This window comes from Acomys minous (assembly GCF_964271855.1).
Source record: "Acomys minous genome assembly, chromosome: 14".
NCBI lineage: Eukaryota > Metazoa > Chordata > Mammalia > Rodentia > Muridae > Acomys > Acomys minous.
The window spans coordinates 78,400,099-78,425,651 of record NC_140496.1 but is presented as its reverse complement, the minus strand read 5'-3'; the positions used below and the strand labels follow the sequence as shown (position 1 = coordinate 78,425,651).

The following is a 25,553-nucleotide window of genomic DNA, read 5'->3' as shown; positions in this document are numbered from 1 at the left end:
TTGGTTATTCAGATTTATGTCTCAGGCAGTATAGAGTTAATTTGTTTAGTGGAGTCATTTAACATTTTCATTTTGTCTTCAGGGATTAACTTCACATATTAAATAAGCATCTTGAGACCTAGATATAAAATGACTGCCAATTAGTTTGGCCTAACCTTTTCAGAATTTCAATGTTCATGGTCTTTATTAGTAATAAATTACATTAAACTTCAACTGTCTTGAGCTTGTAAGCTTTGTTCTCTTATACACCTTGCTGAAACCTCCGCCCTAGCCCATGGCAGTCACAGCCAGTGGCTGGGAGCTGGAGGAGCTTTGCCCTGCCAGGTCACAAGGACTCGAAGCGAGGACTTGGAATCTTTGTCTCACTCTGTGGTTTGTGGAAGAAGGAGAAAAGGGGGTGTGCAAATAAACATGCCCTTAAGGTTCCATTGTGGAACTTCAGGTTTTGTTTCATTTTGGTTTTTCCCTGTGGAAGTACTTTGGTTCTTGGTATTTAGTTTCCATAATGCTTATTTGCAGGAATTTTCTAATATGCCATGGATTAAATAGGGTTTCCCGGGTTTGTCTAAGATGTTGGCTACCCTGCTTCCATAGTCAGTTTGTTTCTGAGTTAAGAAGATGCAGTTATAGACTAGTGTTAGAAGGTTAAGTAACTGCATCTGTAGAAACTAGAATCAGAAGAGCTGGGCATGAGGATCTGTGATAGAGCACTTGTCTAGCCGGGTGAGGCCCTTGAGTTCAGCCCTTAGCAAAAGAAAAGTTTTTTTTTTTAAAAAAAAGTGAGGTATATCCCCAGTATGCTTTGTAATTTATAGCCCTGGTACATTGAATGTTTTGTTCCTTGTAATACTGTAAATCATACACACCCACGCTTGCGAGCACACACGCGCACACACTCACATAGACTTCTTCCCACCCTCTTCTTTCTTCCTCTCGACTTGCTATGTTGCTCTGGAACTCTGATGATCCTCTCTTCGCAGCTTTGTGTGTACGTGAGGTGCTGGTATGCAGTGTTGCATCTGGGAGACAGTTCTTACTTTATTTCTTATTGGTTTAGAACACTCATGTACACACTAACAGTGAAGGTATACATTCCTTTGACTTTTTGCAAAAAATTGAATGCAGACCTATTTTAAATAAGTACTGACGATTTATAAAGATTCAAACACTGGTTGAATATTACACTATACAAACATTTTAGTCGTTATTTACATTTACTGTGAATTTAGTTTCATATTCTAATAGGATAAAGAAATATTTTTCTACTTTTTTAAAATTGTATTTGTTTTTTATCTGTTTTAAAATGTACTGTTTGAAGGTATGACATCATTTATTATTTTCTATATTAATTTTTATAAGTAGACTTTCGATCATTGAAAAGAAGAAGACACAGGCTGCTGTGATAAGGAAAACATACAAGATCTGGAAGCAGTTTTTATAGCTGTTGGCTTATCTATTGACAAAATCTAACTTTGGTATAGTTGTCAGAAAAGTTACTTTGTATTTGGACCATTTTTTTGCCTGTAGGCCAAACAGCAGTTGAACCTTCGTACACATATGGCTGATGAGAATAAAAATGAATATGCTGCACAGCTGCAAAATTTCAATGGAGAACAGCACAAACACTTTTATGTGGTGATTCCTCAGATTTACAAGGTAAGTTTAGTGTAGTTGAATTCAAAGATTTTTTTTTTTGTTTTTGTTTTTGTTTTTTGTTTTTTGAGACAGGGTTTCTCTGTGTAGCCTTGGCTGTCCTGGACTTGCTTTGTAGACCAGGCTGACCTCAAACTCATAGCGATCTGCCTGCCTCTGCCTCCCGAGTGCTGGGATTAAAGGCGTGCACCACCCACGCCTGGCCAAAGAATTTTTTTGAGACAAGGCTTCACTGTGTATCCTCCCTGCTTGGCCTGCACTGATAAGGTGTCGTTCCCCCCTCTCCCCCCCTTTCCCGCCATCCCAGGGCTGGGATTAAAATCATGCTTCACTATGCCTAACAAAACAGTTGAATTTTTAGTTCAAAAAAATTTTTTTTTCAGTTTAGAAATAAAACCTAGGGTCTTACATTATTTTAAGAAAGCATTTCACCACTATAATATAGCTCCAGTTCCAAAACCTCAAGTATTGAATCCTAGAAATCAGACTATTTCTAAATTCACTAGTTACTAATGACTGGTGATATATTTCCCTTTATTTATATGTGAAAAGTAGATGTCCTTTTTCTTTTCTTTTTTTCCTTTTTTTTTTTTAACTTAATTTAATTTAATTTTTGGTTTTTCGAGACAGGGTTTCTCTTTGTAGCCTCCTGGACTTGCTTTGTAGACCAGGCTGGCCTTGAACTCACAGTGATCCTCCTGCCTCTGCCTACCGAGTGTGGGGCATCATGTTCAGGCTGCTCACTTTGGCAGCACATATACTAAAATTGGTCCTTATTTTTAAACCACAGATGTTATTAGTGTTATAACTCAGTAAGACACACACACACACACACACACACACACACACACACATATGTATATATGTATGTATATGTGGGTGTGTATATAACTATATCAGTAAGTATTTTTGACTATGTAAGGAGAATTTGCTGAGACTGGATATTGTAATCTATTCACCTAGAATTAGGATTTAGTGAGTTTTTTGACAGTACACTACATTCATTGCCATTAGTGTACACAGCAGCCTGTTTTTGTTGGCCTGATTTTTCTGTCTGCTTTGCTGGGTCTCCTAGGGCACAGTTGTACCATAAGACCCTGACCTTGCTTAATGATAGCTGTAGCAAATCATGAATCCAAAGTTTTCATGGGGGTTAAATTGCTGCTTTTTCCAGAAAGAAGAGAAAGGAGAGGAAAGGGAGTTTGGGAAACAGTGCTGAATGAGGGCAGAGATTCTGTGGAAAGAAAGTCAGCCCAACTAGACTTGTTGGGAAGGAAGCATGCAAAGTGAGAGTTGGTGGACTAGAGTTGGGTAGCAGATTCTGGTCGTTGAATTAACAGCAGCAAACCTAAGAATCCTCCTGTAATAGTATTAACTAGCTAAGTTTTCATATTCTGCAGCAACGTGTTCAGGGGCCACTTTGGAGCTTGCTTGTAGCACTTGCCATTTTGTGATTTAAACAAACAAAAAAGCCCAAAGGTTTCAAAGTAAATCTGCAGACTTAAGGAAGTAACACCAAAAGTAATATGAAGTAGAGTTGGTGAAAATGAGGAGAAAGGCCAGTGCTGGCCAAGAGCAAGGATGCAAAGATGACTTTAACTTACTGAATTCACCTGTCTCAGCATATTTCCCATATTGAATTTGGACTTGGGGGAATTTTACACATACTACCTTGGCGATGTGACTTACCATCTTCCTTTTATGCCCTCAGTTCTGAGCTGCAGAATGTAGTAAGGTCTAAGCCTATGTATGTGTTATCAATTGTGGATACTTCATCCAGCTAGATCGTACTCAAGTACTCTGACCAGTTTAAAGAGTACATCTCAGACTGTGTCTTATGGCCAATTGATGCTAGAATTTGGTTTTCAAATGCAGTATTTCCTGAAAGCATAAAACTACCCTTATTGAAGAGGGGAAAGTGGGAAGAGACACGCAAAAGATCTGGCTGCCAGTTGAATAATGTTGTAGATGATTTTGAATATCAGAATTAAAATCCTTTTTTTTCTCCTTTTATTATTTAACAGGCCTCAGATTGTAAGAATTATTAAGTCTATATAGTGCCATCAAAAGGTCTTAAAAGTATATAAGAAAGAGCTCTTTTGGGGGAGGTCAGTAATTGTTCTTCAGAATAGAAAATTCAATTTCCCCTCCTTGTTTGAATTCTGGATTATTAGCAACTACAAGAAATGGATGAACGAAGGACAATTAAACTCAGTGAATGTTACAGAGGATTTGCAGACTCAGAACGCAAAGTGATTCCTATCATTTCAAAATGTTTGGAAGGGATGATTCTTGCAGCAAAATCAGTTGATGAAAGAAGAGTAAGTGCTGTCTGATTGTCTCTGAAGTTAGTGCATGTGGTGTAGTTGTACAGTTGAAGTTGGTGGGATGGTTTGGGAAAGGGGTAAAGTAACCTAGACAATACTTGGCTCTTAGTTGTACTCTCTGTATGAGAAAGCCTTGGATAAGTTAGGGTCCTATAATGGATTGAACTCTAAAATTCTTATTCTTTAAAAGAAACTTGCAGCCCTTTCCACTAATTGTTTAGTTCTAATCCAAGCCTTTGAATTGCGCATTTAAAATAAGTTATAGTTTGCTGTTATTCTAGTGAAAGTTTAGGATGTAGTTAGAGAAATATAACATTGTTAGATTAATCTTGAATGTAAGAGTTAGTGCTTGAGCTGAGCAGGAAACAAAGATGTGTAGAGTAGTGGTCATGAGGAGGAAGAGGGCATTGGGGATCCAAGGACACAGCAGTCTTGAGGATCTTTGGTGATTACTGTAGAGCTATGTAAACTTTCATTTAAAATTTTTGAAAGCTAATGCACTGTTAATAAAATGGCTTAAAAATTTGTTTCTTGTATATAGGATTCTCAAATGGTAGTAGACTCCTTCAAGTCTGGCTTTGAACCTCCAGGAGACTTTCCGTTTGAAGATTACAGTCAGCATATTTATAGAACCATTTCTGATGGGACCATCAGTGCATCCAAACAGGAGAGCGGCAAGATGGATGCCAAGTCCACAGTAGGCAAGGCCAAGGGAAAGTTGTGGCTCTTTGGAAAGAAGCCAAAGGTAAAAACCATAAAATCCCATATGCTAATCAGACTCTTACTTAGTTAAGTTGAAAAAGACATTGAATGGGTAATAATTTAGCACTAATAGAGGAATAATTTCATTCAGCTTGAGTGATTCAATTACTCTTTCACTAATTTAAAAAAAAAGTCTTGCACCTTAAGCACTTAATAATGTGGAAGAATATTAACTACGTTTTAATATCTAGTTAAATTACAGAGTTTTGCAATTTCATTTATATATAGCTTCTGTAAGAGTTCTAAGGCAGTATTTTACTATTAGTGCGTTCTACTACAATGATAGTTCTTAGTTGAAATGAATGATTAAACTGATTGGTAAATAAATGTCAAATTAGATGTTATAGCTCATACTACTGTAACTTTTTATTATCCATATGTGATTTTAATAACAAGGGCTCAGTGGTCTTGATTAACTTCAGCTTTTAGGAGCCTTTAGTTTACTGAGAGAATCTTACTGTTAACTTCTTGTTAAACCCCGGATTTTGATGTGCTGCTAATTTTAGGAAACTAAACAAAGCTCAATACTTGGAATATATGAGTGCTTTGTCTTTCTTGTCAGTTTAGTGATTGTCAGACCAGTACAGGGAGATGTGTCCCTTAAGTTTGCTATGCTGTTCTTTTAAAGTATGTTTATTTAACTTAACTTGTTACTTTGATCTTGGCATATGATGTTATATAACATTTAGAACAAATTACCTATGTGTAAGTATCGTTAAAAATATATTTATAGGTAATCCAGATTAACTGCGTTTTCAGTAATACTGTGCACTCAACAGATAGAGCAGTGAGACCTGCTTTGGTCACATCAAAGTGGCTAGAGCAGCTTAGAAAGGTGAGAATACCAAGAGATGGGCTGAGAGGAAGGGTGGGTGTGATGAGTTCCTATTTATGGTCATCAGATGCAGTTTTAGATGTATTTTGTGTAGTGACTTTATAGTTGACGCCTTTATCTCTTGACAAGTACAAGTTAAATATAACTTGGATAGAAATCCATCATGATGCTAATAAGCTAAAATCCAGAAAAAAAGTTTTTAGTTTAGGTTATATCGTTCTCTCTACAATAATTTATATACTATATTTTAATCTGTCAGCTTATAAAAAAAGTAAAATGGTATTGTTTAAAAGTAACTGACTTTTAAAAAAATAATAGTTTTGGCAAAACTATGTTTACTCTCAATTTTCATAGAAAACTTTATTTGAAGTGTATTTTGTGAAGAATATGTTACCAAAAGTAGAATTTTCATTTAGGAAAAAGCTATGCACATTTGGCTTATTGATTCCTTTCTTTATTTCCGTATTAGCCACAGTCCCCACCCCTAACCCCTACTAGTTTATTCACATCCAGTCCTCCTAACGGGTCCCAGTTTCTCACACTCTCCATTGAGCCCGTGCATTATTGTATGAGTGAGATAAAAACAGGGAAGCCCAGAATTCCTTCTTTCAGAAGCCTCAAAAGAGGGGTAAGTTTAATAACGGGTTGAAATGCATGATGGCCTAATTGTGTGTGTAGTGTGGCTTTTCAATACTCTCCACCCTCATTATAAGGCTCTCCTGTAAATACATAGTTTAAAATCACCACAGAATTAAGTATAGCTGCCCTCAAATAAAAACAACTCCTCTTTATAACATTTGAAATGTTCAACCATAAAAAAATGGTATTATAAAGAGGGTGCTGGGTACAATCATATTTTAGCTTTATTTTTTGTTTATGTGAAATCATATGTCCACCATTGTCTTGTAATGTATTTACATTTTTAAGACTTTCAGTAATTTGTCACTGGAGTTACTCTTGTAATGATTTGTCACTAATGCTGACTTCATCTACCAACTTTATAAAACCATGCTTTGTTGACAGTAAAATGTCAAGCTTTATTTTAATTACCCTATTTACTTTTAGATGCATAAAGTATAACTTCTAATGCCTTAATAAAAAAACTAAAAAGCCAATGTTGTAATGGAACACACCTATATATACTTCCAGCACCTGGAAGGCTGAGGCAGAAGGACAAAATTTGAGGCCAATATAGGTTACATACGAACTTTAAAACCAGTCTTGGCTATATAGAGAAGTGCTATTTCCAAAAGCAAAAAAATGAAAATAAGATAATAAGTATGTTAAATACAAAGTATTACATGCCAAGTTAATATACTAGGAAGTATTAATAAATATAAAGCCTATAAAGTACTTAGGTGTTATTGAGTAATGTTCATATGGAATTTGTTTTCTTGAACTAAATAAAAACATTTTTACTGGCATTTGTTTTCCCTTTACTTTTTTTTTTTAATTGACCAACCTTAGACATCAACTACTACTAAGAGTATTCTGTAAATGAAAGTTTATAGAATAGTAAAATTAAAAATTAAACTTTCTTTTAGCAATCACTTATACTACTAATAAATGAGTGATACTCCATTATGTTAGTAGGGTTAATTTTTCTTTTTCTTGGTTCTGAAGCTAGGTCTTTGTGTATGAAACATTTACTCTGTTACTAAACTACCCTCCTAGTGCCCTAATTTTTCATTTTTATGTTTGATTTTTAGGAAATGCTCTTAATTATACAGCTATAATTTAGATTAATTTGTAGGATTTTTTGGCCATTTGAAAGACATAGGGTGATAACCATATATAGCATCAGATTATTAACAGTAATAGAGTAATAGTATGCTCTTTATCTTTCCTTCTGTAGCTTTCCCCAGAATCAGAGTGCATTTTAGATACCTAAAGAATAAAATATATTTGTTTAGGACAAGATCACATTTTGTTTGTTTGTTTTAAAATATTAAGGCAACATGACAGACTTCACTGATAGCATTAATACAGAGACTATTCCAGTGTATTATCGTCTCCTTTCTACTCCCCCTTTTCCCTCTCAACTTACCTAACTGTATGTTTATAGTTAAGGTAATTCTTGACTTTTGGAAAGGTCCCAACAGATAAGTTTGTGTTTTGTGGACAAGCATTCTGGCTGTCACTGGCTTTTTATACCTGTATGAGAGATTTTACTTGGGATTTCTTTTGCCTTAGTTATGAGGTAGAATTTTTAAGTTGATTCTCATAGAGATACAAAATAAATTTAATTATATGGAAAAATTTAATGCTGTTAGAACTATTGGGCCTGGAGATAGAATCTTAAATGGATAGCATTCTTATCGAACAATTTGCAGTTAGAATTTTATAACTGCAGCACTTAAAATTTTTTAGCTTGCTCGTTATTAGTGTTATGTTCATATGTCACTTTAAATAGGCACATTGTTTTTTATAATTTTTGGAAAACTGAAATTTCCATTTCTTAGTCACCATAATAACCAGCTAAAGGATTAGAAGACAGAACAGAAGGAAAGTGATGGGGTTGAAATATTTTTATATGCTGATTGATCTTTGGAAGTTTAGTAGATAATATTTGAAAATTAATGCTAGAAATAGAGGTAGGTTTTTTAATACTCAGGAACTCCACAAGGAAAGTAAACCTTAATAAACTGGTATTTTTTTACATGGAGTTTTTAGTCCATTAAGCTTACAAGTGCAGGACTTGGGGCGGCTTCTAGCTGCTGAATTGTACCTTCAATTCAGAAGCTATTTTCTGTCTTGTTGGAAACCGTTTTTCCTAATTAGCTTTTTTAAAGCTCATAGATAGACAGGCACATACATACATACATATGTATACACATACACACATATACCTACTTTTAAAGAAGAACTGGTATATGTAGTCTCATAATTAAGGATTTTAAAAATATTGTATTAGAACTTTTTGTTTGTTTGATAGTGGTGCTACTGGATCTAAGGGATAAGGTTCTATAATTGCCTTCTGTGGTGCCAAGTTCTAAGCTTCAGTGGGTGTTTGGAAAATACACCTAAACTTTACTGCTTAATACACAAATTAACATTTTAAATCCATAACTACATTTTTTTTGTTTTCATAGACATTCCTTTTTTAAATTAGTAGAATTACCTAGTATATAACAGGAATCTACATTTGGATTAATTATTTGTAATCTTACAGAGTTTTAGAATTATTCTTTTAAGGTTTTTATATTCAGAGTACAGTTCCCAGGGTTTTTGTCTGTTTTAAGATGAAATACAACTAATTATTTTTATTCCTTTACTTAATGTTAGTTCTCTTTTATTTGGTACCACCTTAAGTTATATTAAATTTTCTAGTTTGTAACCTATTTCTATATGAAAGTCCGGTATTTTTGCATTGAATATGTATTATTCTATTTTTATTTTTTTTATAAAAAACTTCAGTGAAATTTAACTTTATTTTCTACTTAGTAAAACTAGATAAGCAAAAATAGAAACATTTGATGTTTCATCTATAATTATCCTATTGTCTCTAAAAGATTAAAATATAAGTTAGGAAAGTAATTATTTTAGTTATGAAAACTACTATAAACGATAAGGTAACTCATTTGACTGTTTTATTCCTTGTCATATACAATTTTGTTAGTGTTTAAAGAATATCATGACTATTATTCCTTAATTTAAAGCTTTCTATTTTTCTCACTGTGAATTTTGCAATAGCAAAATAAGATGATGTTTTTCTTTAAACTACTGACAGTCTAAAGAATGTTAAGCTTAGTTTAGAAAGACAATGGACAGCAAATGTCATCTTTTTCATCATAATCATTAATACACATGGCCAATTCATCAGAGATAAGGGGTAGATATTTTTGTCAGATTTTATTAAATTTCTTTCAATTTTCATGTGAAAATTTTATCTGACATGTATTGCCTTTCCTTAAAATATGTGATTTAGAAAACAGGGAAAATGCTTCGTCTCTGAGGGCTACTAAGGATTGAACCTGTGGCCTTGCACATGTGAGGCAAACAGTCTACCACTGACATGTGTCTCCATGCCCCTCAAATGAAGAAAATTTAAGACTAGCTAACTGTGACAGGTGTAAAGGTTTATAAAGCTTGATGCATATTCCAGGCCACTGTGTGTATGCGCTGTGTGTGTGTGTAGTTGTGTACGATACATTCTGTGCCACTTACCTGTTATCCAATGGTTTTGATATTTTGATTTTATAAAAAAACCTCTAGTTGATGAACCCTTCAAACTCTGTTCATTTCATACTTTTGAAAGGATAATCTTTATTCAGTTTGCTACAATTGAAGTTGTGAATTTATTGCTGTGTTTTAGGCACATTGATTTCAAAATAAAACCTAAAAAATAGAACTATTTTAAAAGGAAAACTCAACCTATATCTTCTTGTCTAGTAGTATGTTGATGGAATTTGATGCAGGGTAATTCATTTGTTATTTTTTTTTAATAGCACCTTAGGAATAATACCTTTACCAAACTTTGACATATTTAAGTCCAAAATAATCGTTAGGATTATGCAAGCTCAGGAAATGATACCTTCTCTAGTGCACTGAGAAGGCCATTCTGGTTTTTAAACTTTTGGTAGATTTCCTTTTAAATGGCTGATGTAAGAGATTTTTCATTCAACACATTTCAATGCTTCTGAAAATGAATGATATGAATAAATGCCTTCATAAAATTCTCTTTAAAAGAAAACGTATGATAGTATGATGATTTGCTTTTGAGTTTGTTAAATGTAGAAAATATCTGCCCATTATCAGTGTGTGCTTTCTTTTTCTTTCTTTCTTTCTTTTTTGTTTTTCTTTTTCTTCTTCCTCCTCTTCCTCCTCCTCCTCCTTTTTTTTTTGATGTGTGTGCGCAAGTAATTTGCTTTCCCAGATGTGCTTAAATCTTTTTTTCTGGCATAATTGTTTGGATTGTGAAGTGTACATACTTTATTTTAATATTGTAAAAAATATAGGTTATTGCATCTTCTGTATTATGATTTCATGTGAATAATTTACCATTTCTTTCTGTTTTCCATTGAACTATTCAGTGGTCGATGAAGATGGTAAGCCCCGTGTGCTAATCTCTATACTGTACCAATATTGATTCATCACAAAAATTTTGTTTTATTTAATTCAGAACAAGTGTTAAAGTTATCCCACATTTTCAACTTGTATTTTATATATATATAATTTAATCCATAGTCCAGCATATGCCAATACCTTTTGGGTGTCGTATATTAGAGAATAATGTGGTTAGTTGTTATCAACCCAGCAAATTATGGAGTCCATGTCATGTTAAAGAAAATTCACTATTTAAAGATATATGGAGCAAATGTTGATGTTGTACAGGAGTAAAATATAGAGAAATACTTTTCTTTTTAAATTGACTTTAAAAAAAAGATCATGCAGATTTGATGCTTACTTTATCATAAAAACTATTAAGTTTGTCCAGAAAAGAAAAAAAAAATTCTGTTAATTTTATTATGGATTCGGTGCTTGTTGGGTAGTACAAGTAATCTATTTTGTGTGAGAATGTGTGTGAGTGTGTATCTCCATCCCTCTGTGTTTGAAGTGTTTCTATATACATGTATTTCATACAAATTGATGAATTTACGTTATGAAGAATTAACTCCCAAATTATTGGGCACTTTCTTAGAAAACTATGCACACAGATGTAGAAAGCAGATCACTGCTTTAGACTTTCCTAGTTGAAACTTTTGTAAGTTCTAGGTAGTGCGAGGTTGCTGAATGCCTTTGCATGGCTTCTGGAAGTCCTTGGTAAATGAAATGGGACTGCTTCATGTGCTTATGTAAGAATGGATTATAATGCTGAAATGGGATGTTGGAAATGCAAGTGCCTTAATACTTATTGTTAAAATACTTGATACCAAAGTTGCATTAGAGTTAGACAGGTATTTGAATATTCACTGTGGGTAGTGGCCAGTTTATTATACCTCTCCCCAAGGCCTGCTTAACTGAAATACGTTTATTCATTTCCTTAAATGATTTTCAAGCTTTTCAAAATTATTTTTTAAATATAAATTAGATTATCTTTGTACTGTTACCTCATAGTATAATCCCTGAGCCCCAAATTAGAATGAATACAACAAATTATACTGATCATTATCTAGCAAATTTAAATGAACTTTACAGAGAAAATTTTGCTATTCCATTATTTTGTTGAGATTTGGTTGATTGACATTGCTACTATATGTTGGTGTCTGGTAAAAAACAAAAGCCACTTAAAAAGTGGCCCCAGCTTTAGTCATCATGCCTGTTGAATGCCCATAGTGTATGGGCCACTGGGGAAAGATTTTTAGAGGTTCTTGTTATTAATTAATGGTTTGTTATTAATTAACATTTTATCATGTTTTTTCTGTGACTTTCCTTTTGTTTAAAAGTAAAACGACACAGGTATGGCGAAGTGGTTTGGTCATTGGGAGCACTGGCTGCTCTTAAAGAGGACCCAGGCTCAGTTCCCAGCACGCACATGCTAGCTCACAGCTGTCTGTAACTTCTCTTCCAGAGTGTCCAGTGCTCTCTTTTATCCTCTGCAGGAACGAGGTGTATAGACATAGATGCAGGCAGGCACACACCCATTGTTAAAATAAAATAATTTAAAAGCAAATAAAATGTCCTTGTACAAAATGAAATCAATCCATTAAGCATTAAAGGTATAACTAGCCCATAAAGAAAGAATGAATTTTATTTTGTAAGCTTGTCTTAGCAGCACTTAAAATTTTTGAGAAAAATATTCATTCAACCATTTTGAGAAAAACTGAAGGATGGGTATTAATTTTTACAATGTAATATGTTAATACAGGTTGTATTAGATGGATTCAGTAGTTAATAATGAATATTATAGTCTCTAATAATGTAGCTGAAGTAACAATGACTAAAATGACATTTAAGAGTAAGATGGTAACACACTCCTGTAACTTCAACACCAGGAGACCTGGGAGATCAGCCTGGGCATGGTCTTCAGGAGAAAGACCATCATTAATAGAAAAATGTACACCTGTATACTAACATTTAATTTACCTAGATTCAAAAGCATTGAAACCTTTCTACCCAAGAATCCTTCCTAAAGAAGGACTGTGTCGGTCAGTGCTGGTCATGGTGTCACATGCTTGTAAGGGTAGCACTTCAGAGACTGAGGTCGAGCTATAGACTATAGTTAGTGCCTGCCTGCTGCCCAACCAAATAAGGAGACAAATGGGATTCTGTCTTTCAGAAACAGCTAAGTTCTGTCATTTGGCTTTACATAGGGAATATTGGAAGTGTATTCCATGTACAAATGTAATTTCTGATCAATAGACTAATTTTTTAATGATCAGCGTATATTTTGTTTGAGAAGAATGGTCTAAAAATGTAATCATTCAAAAACTAACTGCAGTATTGAAGTTTATTTCTTTAATTGGTTGTCTTCATGCGGTAAGTTGCTTATGTTGCTTGGTTATGAATTTCATATTTTTCTTTTGCATATTCATAATATTCTAAATGTCACGACTGGATTTTATTCCATAAGATTCTATGTAAAAAGTACATACAGAGTAGTCCGATAATAAAAACAAGAAATGTTATGTGTTCCCATTTTGTTGTTGCTGTAAGAAAACTCACATGTATTTATTTTAACTCTGCCAAGACTTGAAATAATGTGATAGTTATCTGTATTTGGTGAGATTTCTCTTTTGTTTTTCTGCCTGTTTTCATGTTTTTTGTAAATACTGAGATTTAAGCTTTTAGGTCTAGATAGATTTTTTAAAAAGTTGAGGCTAATTAAAAATTGAAGTTTATAAAGGTGAAGTTGAAAAACAGATATCTGAAAATGTCTTTAATAATGATTTAGCCTCTCTTTTCAGGGCCCAGCACTAGAAGATTTCAGTCATTTGCCACCAGAGCAGAGGCGTAAGAAGTTACAGCAACGCATTGATGAGCTTAACCGAGGGCTGCAGAAAGAATCAGACCAAAAGTAGTGTTCCGTTAAGCCCTCCTTTGTTCTTCCTCTCAGGAACTGATGAGATACATGGAGTTCTCAGGGTCGTTTATTCTGGGCTGGGAGCATAGTTAGTGATAAGAGTGCTTACCCAGCATTCATGGGGACCTGAGTTCAACTCCTATCATTCTCCCAAAATTATATATCCCAATAGAAACACTTTTTAAAAGCTTTTTTTAAAGATTTGTTTTTATTTCATATGTTTGAGTGTTTGATCTGCACGCCTGGTGCCTGTGGAAGCCAGAAGACTCTAGAACTGGAGTGAGAAATGGTGGGTGCTGGGAATAGACCCCAGGTCCTCTGGAAGAGCAGTCAGTGATCTTAACTTCTGAGTCGTCTCTCCAGCCCCTGAAATACTTTTTTTTTTTTAAGGGAAAAATACACTACCTAAACTATAAAACTTAATGGCTTATATATTATATAAGTAAAAATCAAATGTCAGGGTTTTTTTTTTTTTTTTTTTTTTTTTTTTTTTTTTTGGTTTTTCGAGACAAGGTTTCTCTGTGTAGCCTTGGCCATCCTGGACTCACTTTGTAGACCAGGCTGGCCTCGAACTCACAGCGATCCGCCTGCCTCTGCCTCCCGAGTGCTGGGATTAAAGGCGTGCACCACCACGCCCGGCTTCAAATGTCAGGGGTTTTGTTGTTGTTGTTTTTATTGCAGATTTTTTTTTAGATGCTATTGGAATTCCTTTCACAAATTTATAAAAACAAAACAAAAATACAAAATATGGTAATTCATTGTCAAGAGTAGTTTTACCAGCACCAACCACTTCCTTTTATTTATTTATATATATGTATATGTGTGTGTGTATATATATATATATATATATATATATATAATATATAAGTTAAGTTAAGTATTGGTTGAGAGATTATCATATACACTACACACCAACCATTTTATATGAAGCATTATTATTATTAAATTTTTTAAAGTAGCTATCTGTGCTTATTCTTCCTATATAAACGGAGAAATGAGACTTAGAATTGTGTAAGTGTAGTAAATAGGACAAGGGGGGCGGGGTATGAGGTAGGAAGTCTTACCTACTTTCTTGTAGCGTTCTTTTTTGTTTTTGATTTTTTGTTGCTGTTTTGAGACAGGGTTTCTATGGGCAGTCTTGGATGTCCTGGAATTCTCTCTGGAGACCAGGCTGCCCTCGACTCAGAGTGATCAGGCTCTTGTAGCATTCTGTTGGTAATGGGGGTGGGGGTCTTTAGAAGTTTCCAGTGGGTGATAGGACATTAGCAACTGTTCAAAAGGTCAATGAACCCTGTTTAATGAATGAGGAGATCAGAGATCAGGAGAGGAGACAGGAGACTTGTTAGGGAACTAACGTGTACTGAGAGAGCTCTATAACATTAGTTAAAAAAAAAACAGGGAAAATACATTGGGGTGAATGTAAAGATTTTCCTTATGCATTGTGCAAAATCCACATTGAAAGTGTCTAGTTGAGTTGGAAATATACATTTAGAACTTTAAAAGCTGGAGACAGACACTGGAGAATCATCTGAAGATCAAAACATTCTAAAGAGGGGTGTAGGATGAGATGAGAAGAAACTTCTTGTCATTTATATAACAGACATTTAAGAGTTGAACCAAGGAGAAGAAGCTAATGAATGACAGTTAAGAAAGCAGAGGCGAGGAGGAAAAAAGGAAAACATAACCCTTAGGTCAAGAAGGAAAAGAATGTTAAGGAGTATTAGTCAGCAGTGTCAGGTGCTAGCGTCAGACAGCACCGATTGGACATAATGTGTAATAATGTGACTAGTGAGAGGAGGCAGGCTAACAGGAGTTGGCAAGGAGCTAAAGGAGCGCGCAGCTAAAGATGGCATTACAATTTTAGCACAGATGAGTGGGAAGACAGTGATGCTGTGGGAAATGAGATAAGGAAAGCTGGTGGAATGTTAATGGGTGGAAACACAGTGAGTTTGATTGAGAACCAGCATGGTGGTACAGGTCTGTAGCCCTAGCACATGGGAAGAGCAAGAGTTCAAGGCCAGCCTGGACTACCTAGCAAGACCCTGTCTCAAAACAAATCAAAGTCATGAATTTGATTAGGGAAAGAATGAATGTAAAAACAGTGTGGAATATTCTACTAGCTCTTTTTAAGCCCATGTATGTATAAGTTATGTAATGAAACATGAGAAATGGAGTTCTTTTTGTATTAGTCTTTTAAATAGCACACACACATTTTGAAAGTCCTTCCTTAAAGTACTACTGTGATTGTATATATATAGTCATATACATAAATATATTTATAGTCAGCTTTATATAAGTTGTCCTTAATTAGGACACATTTATCTAAACTTAGAAATATGACTTTTTAAGGTTCAGATAAACTTTAGTCCCCAAAGACAAATGAAACTCTCAAAGCACATGAAATGGATGTTTAGTTTTGTGGTTTTCTTCTGTTTCTCAGAGAAGCACTCAACAAAATGAAGGATGTGTATGAGAAAAATCCACAAATGGGGGATCCAGGAAGTTTGCAGCCTAAATTAGCAGAAACCATGAATAACATTGACCGCTTACGAATGGAAATCCACAAGAATGAGGTACATTTGTTAATTTAGCAGTCTGAGATAAAAGTGTACTTTTAAATATTTTATAAACTTTATTGTGATAGATTGGATTTTTGTCAGATTTATATACCAATATTTACATTTAATTTTAGAATTTATTTATTGAAAGTATATTATAATGGTATATAATTATCAAATCAATAGCCTAATTATATAAAACTAAACATAAGTGCTCGCTTTGGCAGCACATACATACTAAAATTGTAAGGATACAGAGAAAATTAGCATGGCCCTATGTAAGGATGATATTCAAATTCACAAAGCATTCCATATTCAAAAAACAAGAAAACTAAACATACTGTTTTGTAAAAAATCAACTATAAAGGGCAGGGTGGTGGTGGCACTCACCTTTAATCCCAGTGCTTAGGAAGGAGATGCAGGCAGATCACTGTGAGTTTGAGGCCAGCCTGATCTACAGAGCAAGTTCCAGGACAGCCAGGGCCACAGAGAAACCCTCTCTTCGAAAAACAAAATAAAATAAAAATCAGCTATAAAGTTATCACTGTATACATTGGAATAAAAATTGTCTAAGAACCATAAAGTCTCAAAGTGCATTTAAATTTAGAGTGCCTTAGGAGCTTTTGAACTTAGATCACAAACAACTTGCTGAGGCAAGGCTTTATTTCAACTTCCAACTCCCAGGGTCGTACTTCATTGCTGTGGGAAATCAGGGCAGGAACTCAAACAGGGCAGGAACCAGGAGGCAGGATCAAATGCAGAGGCCATAGAGTGCTGCTCACTAGCTTGCTCTCCATAAATTACTGAGGCTGCTTTTTTTTTAATAACACCTTGCTAGCCCAGGAGTGGCACCACATTAGAACTGGACTCTTCCACATTAATTATCAGTCAAGAAAATACACTATAGTTGTATGCACAGGCCAATCTGATGCAGATATTTTCTCAATTAAGGTTCCTTCTTCCAAATGTCCCTAGCTTGTGTCAGGTTGACATAAACCTAGCAAGCACAAGAGGATTTTTTGACTGAACTGTGTCTGTTTTTTTCTGAAGGCATGGCTCTCTGAAGTTGAAGGCAAAACAGGTGGGAGAGGAGACAGAAGACACAGTAGTGACATAAATCATCTTGTGACACAGGGGCGAGAAAGGTCAGGGTTTTGTTTTGTTTTTTAATTTCAATAATCATTTAATTTTCATCTTTTTTTCCTCTCAGTTTTTCTTAATGTTACTAAGTATGTTGTTAAATAACTTGAGTCTTTTGAAACTGTTCTGTATCTTAGGTAAGGGTTGTAGGTAAAGTAGGAAATTTCACTTGTTCATTTCTAGCTTATCACATCCCTGAGCAGCTAAGAAAAAAAAAGACAACAACAGTAAAACAAAATTAAAAAAACCTAGCAGGCCTAGGTACCTCAGGGATGGGGGAAGAGTCCCTGCAGGTTTTTGTGGAGTTAGATAACTTATGATGGAGGAAAAAAAAAAAAGGTGTCAAATTGCTTATAGTTTGGTAAAGAAGAAAAGGAACTAAGTCTTATTAGTTTGGACAGAGTATTCAACTTAGCTTTTTGCAAGGTCTCCATACTGCTTGTGACATTTCTTCCTTAGTTTAAAGTCTTCAGTTTTGTCTTTTTCTACCATATTACTAAACTTGCTTTGATCTTCAAGAAAATTTGAGTGGCTTAATATCAGATATTGGTCTACTAATACAGCATAGTTTGAAAGTTTACCTTTTATATTTCCTTAATCCAATTTTCTAAAAACACAAAATAGAGATTAAAATGCACATTGTACAGAGTTGTTAGTGATGAAGGAGGTGGTCTAGTAGTCTCCATAGTCACAGGCATGTGTATGTCAGGTAGAGTACCTGATCACTGCACATGTCTCAGGGCTGAGCACTTCCTGCCTAGCTCCTGTCACTTCAGGAAAGAGCTCTTATCTTTAATTTGTCAAGAGAGAGCTACAGATAACTGGTTTTTGTTGTTAGGTTAAAAACCCAGGTTAAATGGGTTTAGTTTTTCTAGTATGTGTAAATAAAAAATGTGGTTTTCTAGCTTTCTTAGGAGTGCTGCTAAATCCACTGAGGGGTGTGTATGTGTGTGTGTGTGTGTGTGTGTGTGTGTGTGTGTGTGTGTGTGTGTGTGTGTACACATATGTACACTCTATCCATTGTTTTGAATTTTCTAAGTTACTAGTTTCTTCACGTAATTGGAAATTATTTGAATTTTGAGTCTTAGTTTTAAGTAGCAGAATGAATTCTTGTACTCTCATAGAATAAAAATGGACTTCATTAAATAAGTCAAGGGACAGCCTAGATAATATTCTTAGAACCCAGTTTTGTTGTTGATTTGTTTGTTTGTTTGTTTGTTTTTTGTTTTTGTTTTTTCCTCTACCTATTGCGCTAGATTGTTTTAAGCCTCTGTCTTATTTTTTTTAAGCTTGCAGTTTCCTCCAGGTTCAAGGAGAAAAGGAAGTAAGCTTCTCTTGGGACAGTCCTGGGCACAGCACTTCTGGCTGGTGATTTGCAGGACCACTAGTAAACTGCTCATTTCCATGCACATGCTGTGCTCGTGGCTTCTCATGAGTTGAATCACAAATAGCCTCACTGTAGGTTGAATGTAGATCTGGGTACATTCATCCCAATTTGAAGATGCCCCTTAATGGAATCTGTGCCCCTAGAAAGCTAGTGTCTACTCTATTGTTCCATTTTATCGTTAGATCCTGTAATGGTGAGATGTGCTTACTGAGCAGTGTTTTCTCTAGAACATTGTAATCTTTTCGGTGTTTATTCCAAGAAATTAAGTAAAGACTATTTTTGTATTACTATAAGCAATTTACATAGTTGATGTTTGAAAATAAGGCTCAATATGGAAATATGTCATTGATACCTAATTTTTTCTGAGATCAACTTAGAAATAATACACAAAGAGTTCTCATCTTTGTGATACTTGATCAGAGATACTTTGAATGTTTTTAGCCCTGAGGGAAGTTACACTGATGATGCAAACCAAGAAGTCCGTGGGCCACCCCAACAACATGGTCACCACAGTGAATTTGATGATGAATTTGAAGATGACGATCCCTTGCCAGCTATTGGACACTGCAAAGCTATCTATCCTTTTGATGGTATGTTCTTAGTATATATTTGATAAAATTGGTTCCTCAAAGTCAAAATAGGTCACCACTTATTTTAGTATCCTTAGCTAAGTGACACATTGTCAGGAAGTTATATTCCTGGTTTAGTAATAGTTTTAACTATGTTATAAATATAGTTTAACCAACACCTCCACACTCACAACTGAATTGAAAGAAAGTCTTATATTTGCCAGACCTAATATAAATACCAACTCTAGATAATAGAGAATTTTCACCTGGTCCTATATATTATTCAGACTCACAAGTGCCTACAGAGCTGAAGCATCTTGAATGTGTAGCCCTAATCAGAAAGTGAACAGCTTGTAGATGCTACTTCATGCTCTCCGTTGCTAAATAGTACAGAGCTGCGGACAGAAGCCACAACTGTCTGCTATCAACTGTATGCTGGTCCCCATCAGATGAGAGCCCCAAAGACTGGGAACTCCTGACTGTAGTGCTTCTCCTGTGATGTGATAGCTGGAGAACGGGCTTTGGGCATTGTGCCTCTCTGTGTAGACTTTTAGTTTTTCTGTTTGTTTGGTTTTTTCCTTCTCTGGTACTCTTTTAAAAAATGTCCTCTTTGTCAACTAACAGAAGAGCAGAGTAATACATTCATCAGCAGTTATGAAATGCTCTATAATTTAACACCTTTCTCCATGTGTTGGTCTTACAGCTAAGTGAAGTCTTTAGTTACTCTTCATTTTTAGAAAATGTATTTAAAGTGATAGTGAGATCTCCTACTCAGTAAATGCATTTACCACCTTTCCTGAGGCCCTAAGTTTGATCCTGGGGACCCATATGGTAGAAGGAAACTGATGGCTGAAGTTGTCCTCTGATCTCCACACTTACTGGCATAATAGTAGCACATGCTTACTCTATCATATACACAATAGGTTTTCTGTTTTCATGTGTATGTATGGTATACATATGTGCATATTTGTACATATATGTACATGGGTGCTTGTTTACATGGAGGCCTGAAATTGATGTCAAGAGTCTTCCTCAGTTGCCCTTTGACCTTATTAAAGAGTTTCAGTAGAGCCCAGAGCGCACTGGTCTGGCTGATCTGTCTAGCCACCTTCTCTGAGGATCCCCTCTGCACATATTCTTTCTCTAACTCTCCTTTATCCCTACTATTTTCCTGACCTCCACTTCATGAAGTTTTTAGATAGGAATGCTGCTCAAATTTGGAGAATTAGAATTGTGAAATAGTGACTAGATTGCCTGTTACGTAATGGCTATGTATGTTACATAGTGCAGTGGCACAGTTGCTGAATCTGTTTTGCAGCAGGTGATTGATTGTAACCAGCCTTACAGGCTTCTTATGTAGTTCAGATGAGATTGTGTATGCTGTGTTGAGTAAACTAGAAAGCATCACAGAAAGGGTGCTGCGTGTAATAGTCAGTGGGCTCTTACATGTAGGCACAATGAAATTTAGTAGTATTTCATGTTTGCTAATATGTTGTGTTTAACTTTTAATAAAAATTATTGTCGTGCTTTAATGCTGCTTGTGCTTTGAAAACCTTCCCGTAGGGCATAATGAAGGCACTCTGGCAATGAAGGAAGGTGAAGTTCTGTACGTTATTGAGGAGGACAAAGGGGATGGATGGACAAGAGCCCGGAGACAGAATGGCGAAGAAGGCTACGTTCCCACAACATACATAGATGTAACTCTAGAGAAAAACAGTAAAGGTGCAGTAACCTATATCTAAACTAACCAGGCTGCTTTGTGCCATGTATAACATAAAATGACAACACATTCTACAGGTCAGAAAAACCAAAAAGTTAAGGCATCCTGATGCATTGTTCACTATGTGAGCTGAGTGCAGGCTTGATCAGAGAGTGTGAATATTGCTACAAAGAAACTCTGAAGCCTTACTGTTTAAGCAATGTTGGTGTGGAAGCTTAGTTGATGCCTTTTGCTTTCTGTCCTGCCTAAGTGTGTGTAAAGGATGTGTGCTTTTCTGCCTTATAAATAATAGATTTGATTATTAGGCAAGAATCATAGGTAGAATGTTCCCTGTCCCCTTTGCTTCAGAAACAACAGTGACTGATGAATTGAAGTAAGCAAACCTACTCTGGACTACAGAAAGCTGATTCCCAGGAGCGGCTCAACCTAGGAACTGAGTTTATAGCTTCAGGTTCTAGGAAGAAAAGTAATAGTTGGATAATTGGGTAAAATGACAGTCATTTTCCTTGCTATTCTTAACTTGGTTTCCTAAAGAAAGAAACCAATACCTGGTATATAATCTGTTTAATATGAGCTCATCTCAGGATCACAGGATAAGTCACCTGGTGGAGCTTGTATGCGAATAAAACATCATTCAGACCTGAAAGTATTTTCAGGTTTACTGGTAATTTTTAGTGATGTACAAAGTTCATTCCAAGCTAATCTTATGCTTGTACTTTTCACTTGAAAGTATCTTTTAGAAATACTACATTAGTGCTCGTGTTTAGTGTTTGGCAGTTACTCACAGGAGAAATTGAATCTATTTCAGTGAAGATGGAGGACTGTCTGGAATGGAGGAAAGTGCTGGCAATGCTAACTCTTAGAGGATAAACTTTTTGTACTCAGATGGAGGAAGACCTCTGTAGCACCATTGAGGGCTTCATTTTAGCTGGACCATTGACTGTCAGAGTAGATCTCTTTCTTCCAATGTACCGCCAAAGTCATCTGTTGGAATCATTGTCCAGTCAGGAACTGTACAGTGTAGTAGTCACGTAGCCACACCCGAGTTAGTTGAGGGGGAAGTAACACTGGCCTTTGATCATCTTATGTTCCTGGTGTTTTTAGTAGCTGACTATAAAATAATTTTAAGGACATTTGGGACAGACACTTTAAACTGAATGCCCCTTTCGGTCTTACCAAAGGTCTTCAGTAATTGTTTTTTTCTTTTTCCTCCTGGACTGCAGGTTCCTGAAGAGGGTTTCTGAGGAAATGGGCAAGATGTTGAAGGAGGTTACATGCAGCTGCTTTTGGGGGAGGGTATTAGAGTTGTCAGGCTGAAAGAGAGTGAGAGAAGCAAGTTGCATGAATGCATGCAGTTTTTTTTCCCACTAACTTCATTAGCATTTCCATACATTAAAAAGTCATTATAGTACTAGTCCTTATACTCGTAGTTCACAGTTGTTCACATGGAAGAAGAAGAAAAAAAAAAAAAGCCAGCAATGGCTGACTGCTTTTTTCATTTATTTTATTGATGCCACCAAATCTGAAAGAGTGCAGAGCTGTCTTAAGTTTGTCTTACTTCCGGCTGTCCAGTAGGACTGTCTTCACCCAGCTCTGTTTTAATTGGCTTTTAGACTCGCTGTGTGTTAGAACCCTTCCCTGTCTCAGTGTCTGCCTGCACCACCTCCGTGCTTGCTTAACATCATGTTGCATGTCTAGAGTGATCTGGGCTTAGATTTTTCCAGGCATGTCTTTGTAATCCCCTGTTCTTGTCAAAGCCTTTGTTTCATTTTGCATTTGTAGTGCAAATCACTGTCAGACATCTCAGCACTAATGTTTCCATCGTAGTATTTGTGTATGCTGCTAAATCTTCCCCACTGCAAACATTCCAGTTTGGGCATTATGAAGACATAGTCTGTGAACCTGAAGTATTTATGATAAGAAAAAGAAAACATCTCTGCTCTAGCCTACAGCCCAGTTAAAGACTCTGAAATGTGACACGTCTTCAGCACCTCAGTCTGGGAGAGTCTGGTCAGCACTGAACTCCTGGCATAATAACACAGGATATGCACCACCGAAGGGACTGTTGTCAAAAGTCAGCTGCTTCCATTCAAATGCTGCCTTAAACTCGAGTGCCTAAATCTGTTGATTGCCAACACTACCACTACAGTATCCCACAAAGGGCTTTATGTGCCAGTCAGTGCTCCTCCTCTAACTGCGGCTCTGTCGCAGCTGTGATGTAGCCTCGGTAGGGGGCTTCTAGAGCTCTACCATGTGCAGTGGTGCATCTTCAAATTTATGCATCAAACTAAAGACCTGTCCAAGTCCATTTTGCTTTCATCAGTGTATTTATGAGAAGTTCGATGGACCTCCCCCCATCATCTTTTAACGGAGTGATGACGATCTCATTTGATTATTACAATGATAGTCTGTTTCCAAGTGATGCTTTTGTTTGAATCAGATAAAATTTAGTGAAACTTTGTAATGATCTATGTGCACTTTTACTTGTAAAATGGAAATTTCTGTATGTTTGTACTTGTAAATACAGTTGTCATTAGTGCCCTCGTTGCTCATGTTGTCCTGCCTCACATTTGTGATTCTGTTAATGACTTGTATCTGAGCTAATTTCCTAGTGGTCTTGTAACAGGGAGGTGGGTGGGGTGGGAGGGCTATTTGTACCACTGAAGCTCCATTAATCTGATTATTTACTGTTTTGAGGGGAGAAAGAGAATGTGAAATGTTCTGTGTATTATTGGATTTCAAGCAATATTTTAGAAACTGTATGACTGCTTTAATAATTTTTTCCAGTGCTATTTGGATCATACTACCAGTTATACTAAAGCTGAATGACAATTGTGTGAACATTAATGCCTTCATAAGATCAAGTACACCACTGTTACGCAGCTGACATATAGTGTATTACTTTTGAGGCTAGTAAACTATACAGTTTTAGATACTAAATCTCGTTACAGGGTTATTTATATAATGTGACATTATTCTATACTGACAGACTACATAAAGTAGTTTTTAAAAGTAGTGCTATTTTTATTTCAGAAGTTAGCAATGACAAGGAAATGTGACCTGGCTGTGTTTGTCTCTGTACAAAGCCTGGAGTGCTTACGTTTTTCTGGCTAACAATCACAGAGGGTGGAGTTGAAAGCTTTCTTGTAAGAACTGTTCTTTTTGAGCTACTGTGTGTTTTCCTAAAGCTGGGGTTTGTTTCCATAGGAGGAAAGTTCCCTGAAGTAGTAGTGTAGTGCAACCTCTATCTGGGTTGTAAAATTAAAAATGACGCTTGTACTTGCACAGTTTAAGTCATTCTTAAGTCATTCCTAAACTTTGAACATGTGAGCTTTCTAAAAGAAATCTTTTAATTTTGCAGTAATTTTCACCCTTTGTGCACATATTGGTTTCTTAATGGTAAAATGCCTTGTTTATTATAGTGTTCTCTGTTGAGAATATTTTCATGGAATAAAACAATCTTTTCATGGTCAGTTAAAATGTGTATTTATCTTTTACTGCTGTTTGAGCCAAAGAGACACGAAACGTCTGTTCTTAAGTGTGATACAGATAACACAAAGTAGATGCAAAATCCCTAAAGTGGAATAGCCTTTCGGGAAGCCATTTTAGGTACTTTATTCTGGTTTTTAGTTTCTCCCAAGCTTTCGCAGAGGAAAGAGGAGATGTTTAATTGGAGTGGATTGTAATCACTTTTGTTTATGTTAACTCAGCAGTAGCCATATGGTACAGACTTTCTTTGGCCCCATCTTCTCCTCTGCATCCATCCATAAGAGCTGGCCCTGAACCACATAGTCTCATCTGGCTACTGCACAATGGCTAGCATTTCCTTCCTGACTAGCTGCAGAGCATCTGTGCTTCCTGGGAAAAGAAGATGCGTGGAAAAAGAGCAGTTGGTGCAAGTAGTGGCACATTATCTTTAACTTTCAGGAAGTCTGATTGCAGAAGAGAAGCTTCTAAAAAGGCCCAACCATGACTGCAGGCTTTCAGAAGCCCAAAGGAATAAAACTTCAGGAGACATTCTGAGCAGTGAGAGGCTGGGTGGGATTGTAAGACAGTGAAAATTGAAAGACCAACACTGAGTTTGGAAGTAGACAGATGCAAAACAATAACAATAGCAGCAAAATGTTGTCAGGCATACGGCTTGGTGAACAGAAGTTTTAGAAAAGGGGATGGGATAAATGTCCAAGAGGATGAAAAAAGTGTTTAACTGAGCTATGCTGAAGGAAGTCAAATCCCACTTCTAGGGGAAGAAAACAACTTTATAACACTTAACAAAAGAAGATGTCACTGTATTAGTTAGGCTTCTCAGGAGGAACAGAACTGATGGAATGAATTTGTAATATGTATTAAATGGAGATTCACTGGAGGAGACTCTCTCTGATCAGGCTGCCACCTGATTAGTCCAACTGTGTATGGTCCTCAATGGAGAGGCCAAGGATCCAGTCGTTGTTCGGTGGATGTCTGCTCATTTTTGGACCCTGCTGGAATCCTCAGGTAGTAGGTTCTAATACCAGCAAAGGACTGCCTCAGCAGCAGGAGAGAGGGGAACTTGGCAAAGTGAGGGCGAGCAGTCAAAAACCGAAAGCTTCCTTCTGTGTCCTTTTATGTGGGCTGCCGCCAGGTATGGCTCAAGTTTCGG

At 36.0% G+C, this 25,553-nt stretch overlaps 1 protein-coding gene across 3 annotated transcripts in view; it reads left to right on the top strand.

Moving 5' to 3' along the window:
• FNBP1L (formin binding protein 1 like) overlaps positions 1 to 24,394 on the top strand; it is a 77,818-nt gene extending 53,424 nt beyond the window's left edge. Inside the window, exons 7-17 of one of the 3 annotated variants that reach the window (XM_084756044.1) lie at positions 1,528 to 1,656; positions 3,828 to 3,974; positions 4,522 to 4,725; positions 6,047 to 6,205; positions 10,611 to 10,625; positions 13,425 to 13,534; positions 15,981 to 16,113; positions 17,149 to 17,243; positions 19,067 to 19,215; positions 20,758 to 20,916; positions 22,138 to 24,394. In XM_084756044.1, the coding sequence (XP_084612170.1) occupies positions 1,528 to 1,656; positions 3,828 to 3,974; positions 4,522 to 4,725; positions 6,047 to 6,205; positions 10,611 to 10,625; positions 13,425 to 13,534; positions 15,981 to 16,113; positions 17,149 to 17,243; positions 19,067 to 19,215; positions 20,758 to 20,916; positions 22,138 to 22,145 (1,308 nt within the window). In that variant the 3' untranslated portion in view covers positions 22,146 to 24,394. Of the gene's footprint in view, positions 1 to 1,527; positions 1,657 to 3,827; positions 3,975 to 4,521; positions 4,726 to 6,046; positions 6,206 to 10,610; positions 10,626 to 13,424; positions 13,535 to 15,980; positions 16,114 to 17,148; positions 17,244 to 19,066; positions 19,216 to 20,757 lie in introns of all 3 variants that reach the window. The other 2 variants (XM_084756043.1, XM_084756045.1) reach the window with 2 other exon arrangements.
• The last annotated feature ends 1,159 nt before the right edge of the window (positions 24,395 to 25,553 follow it).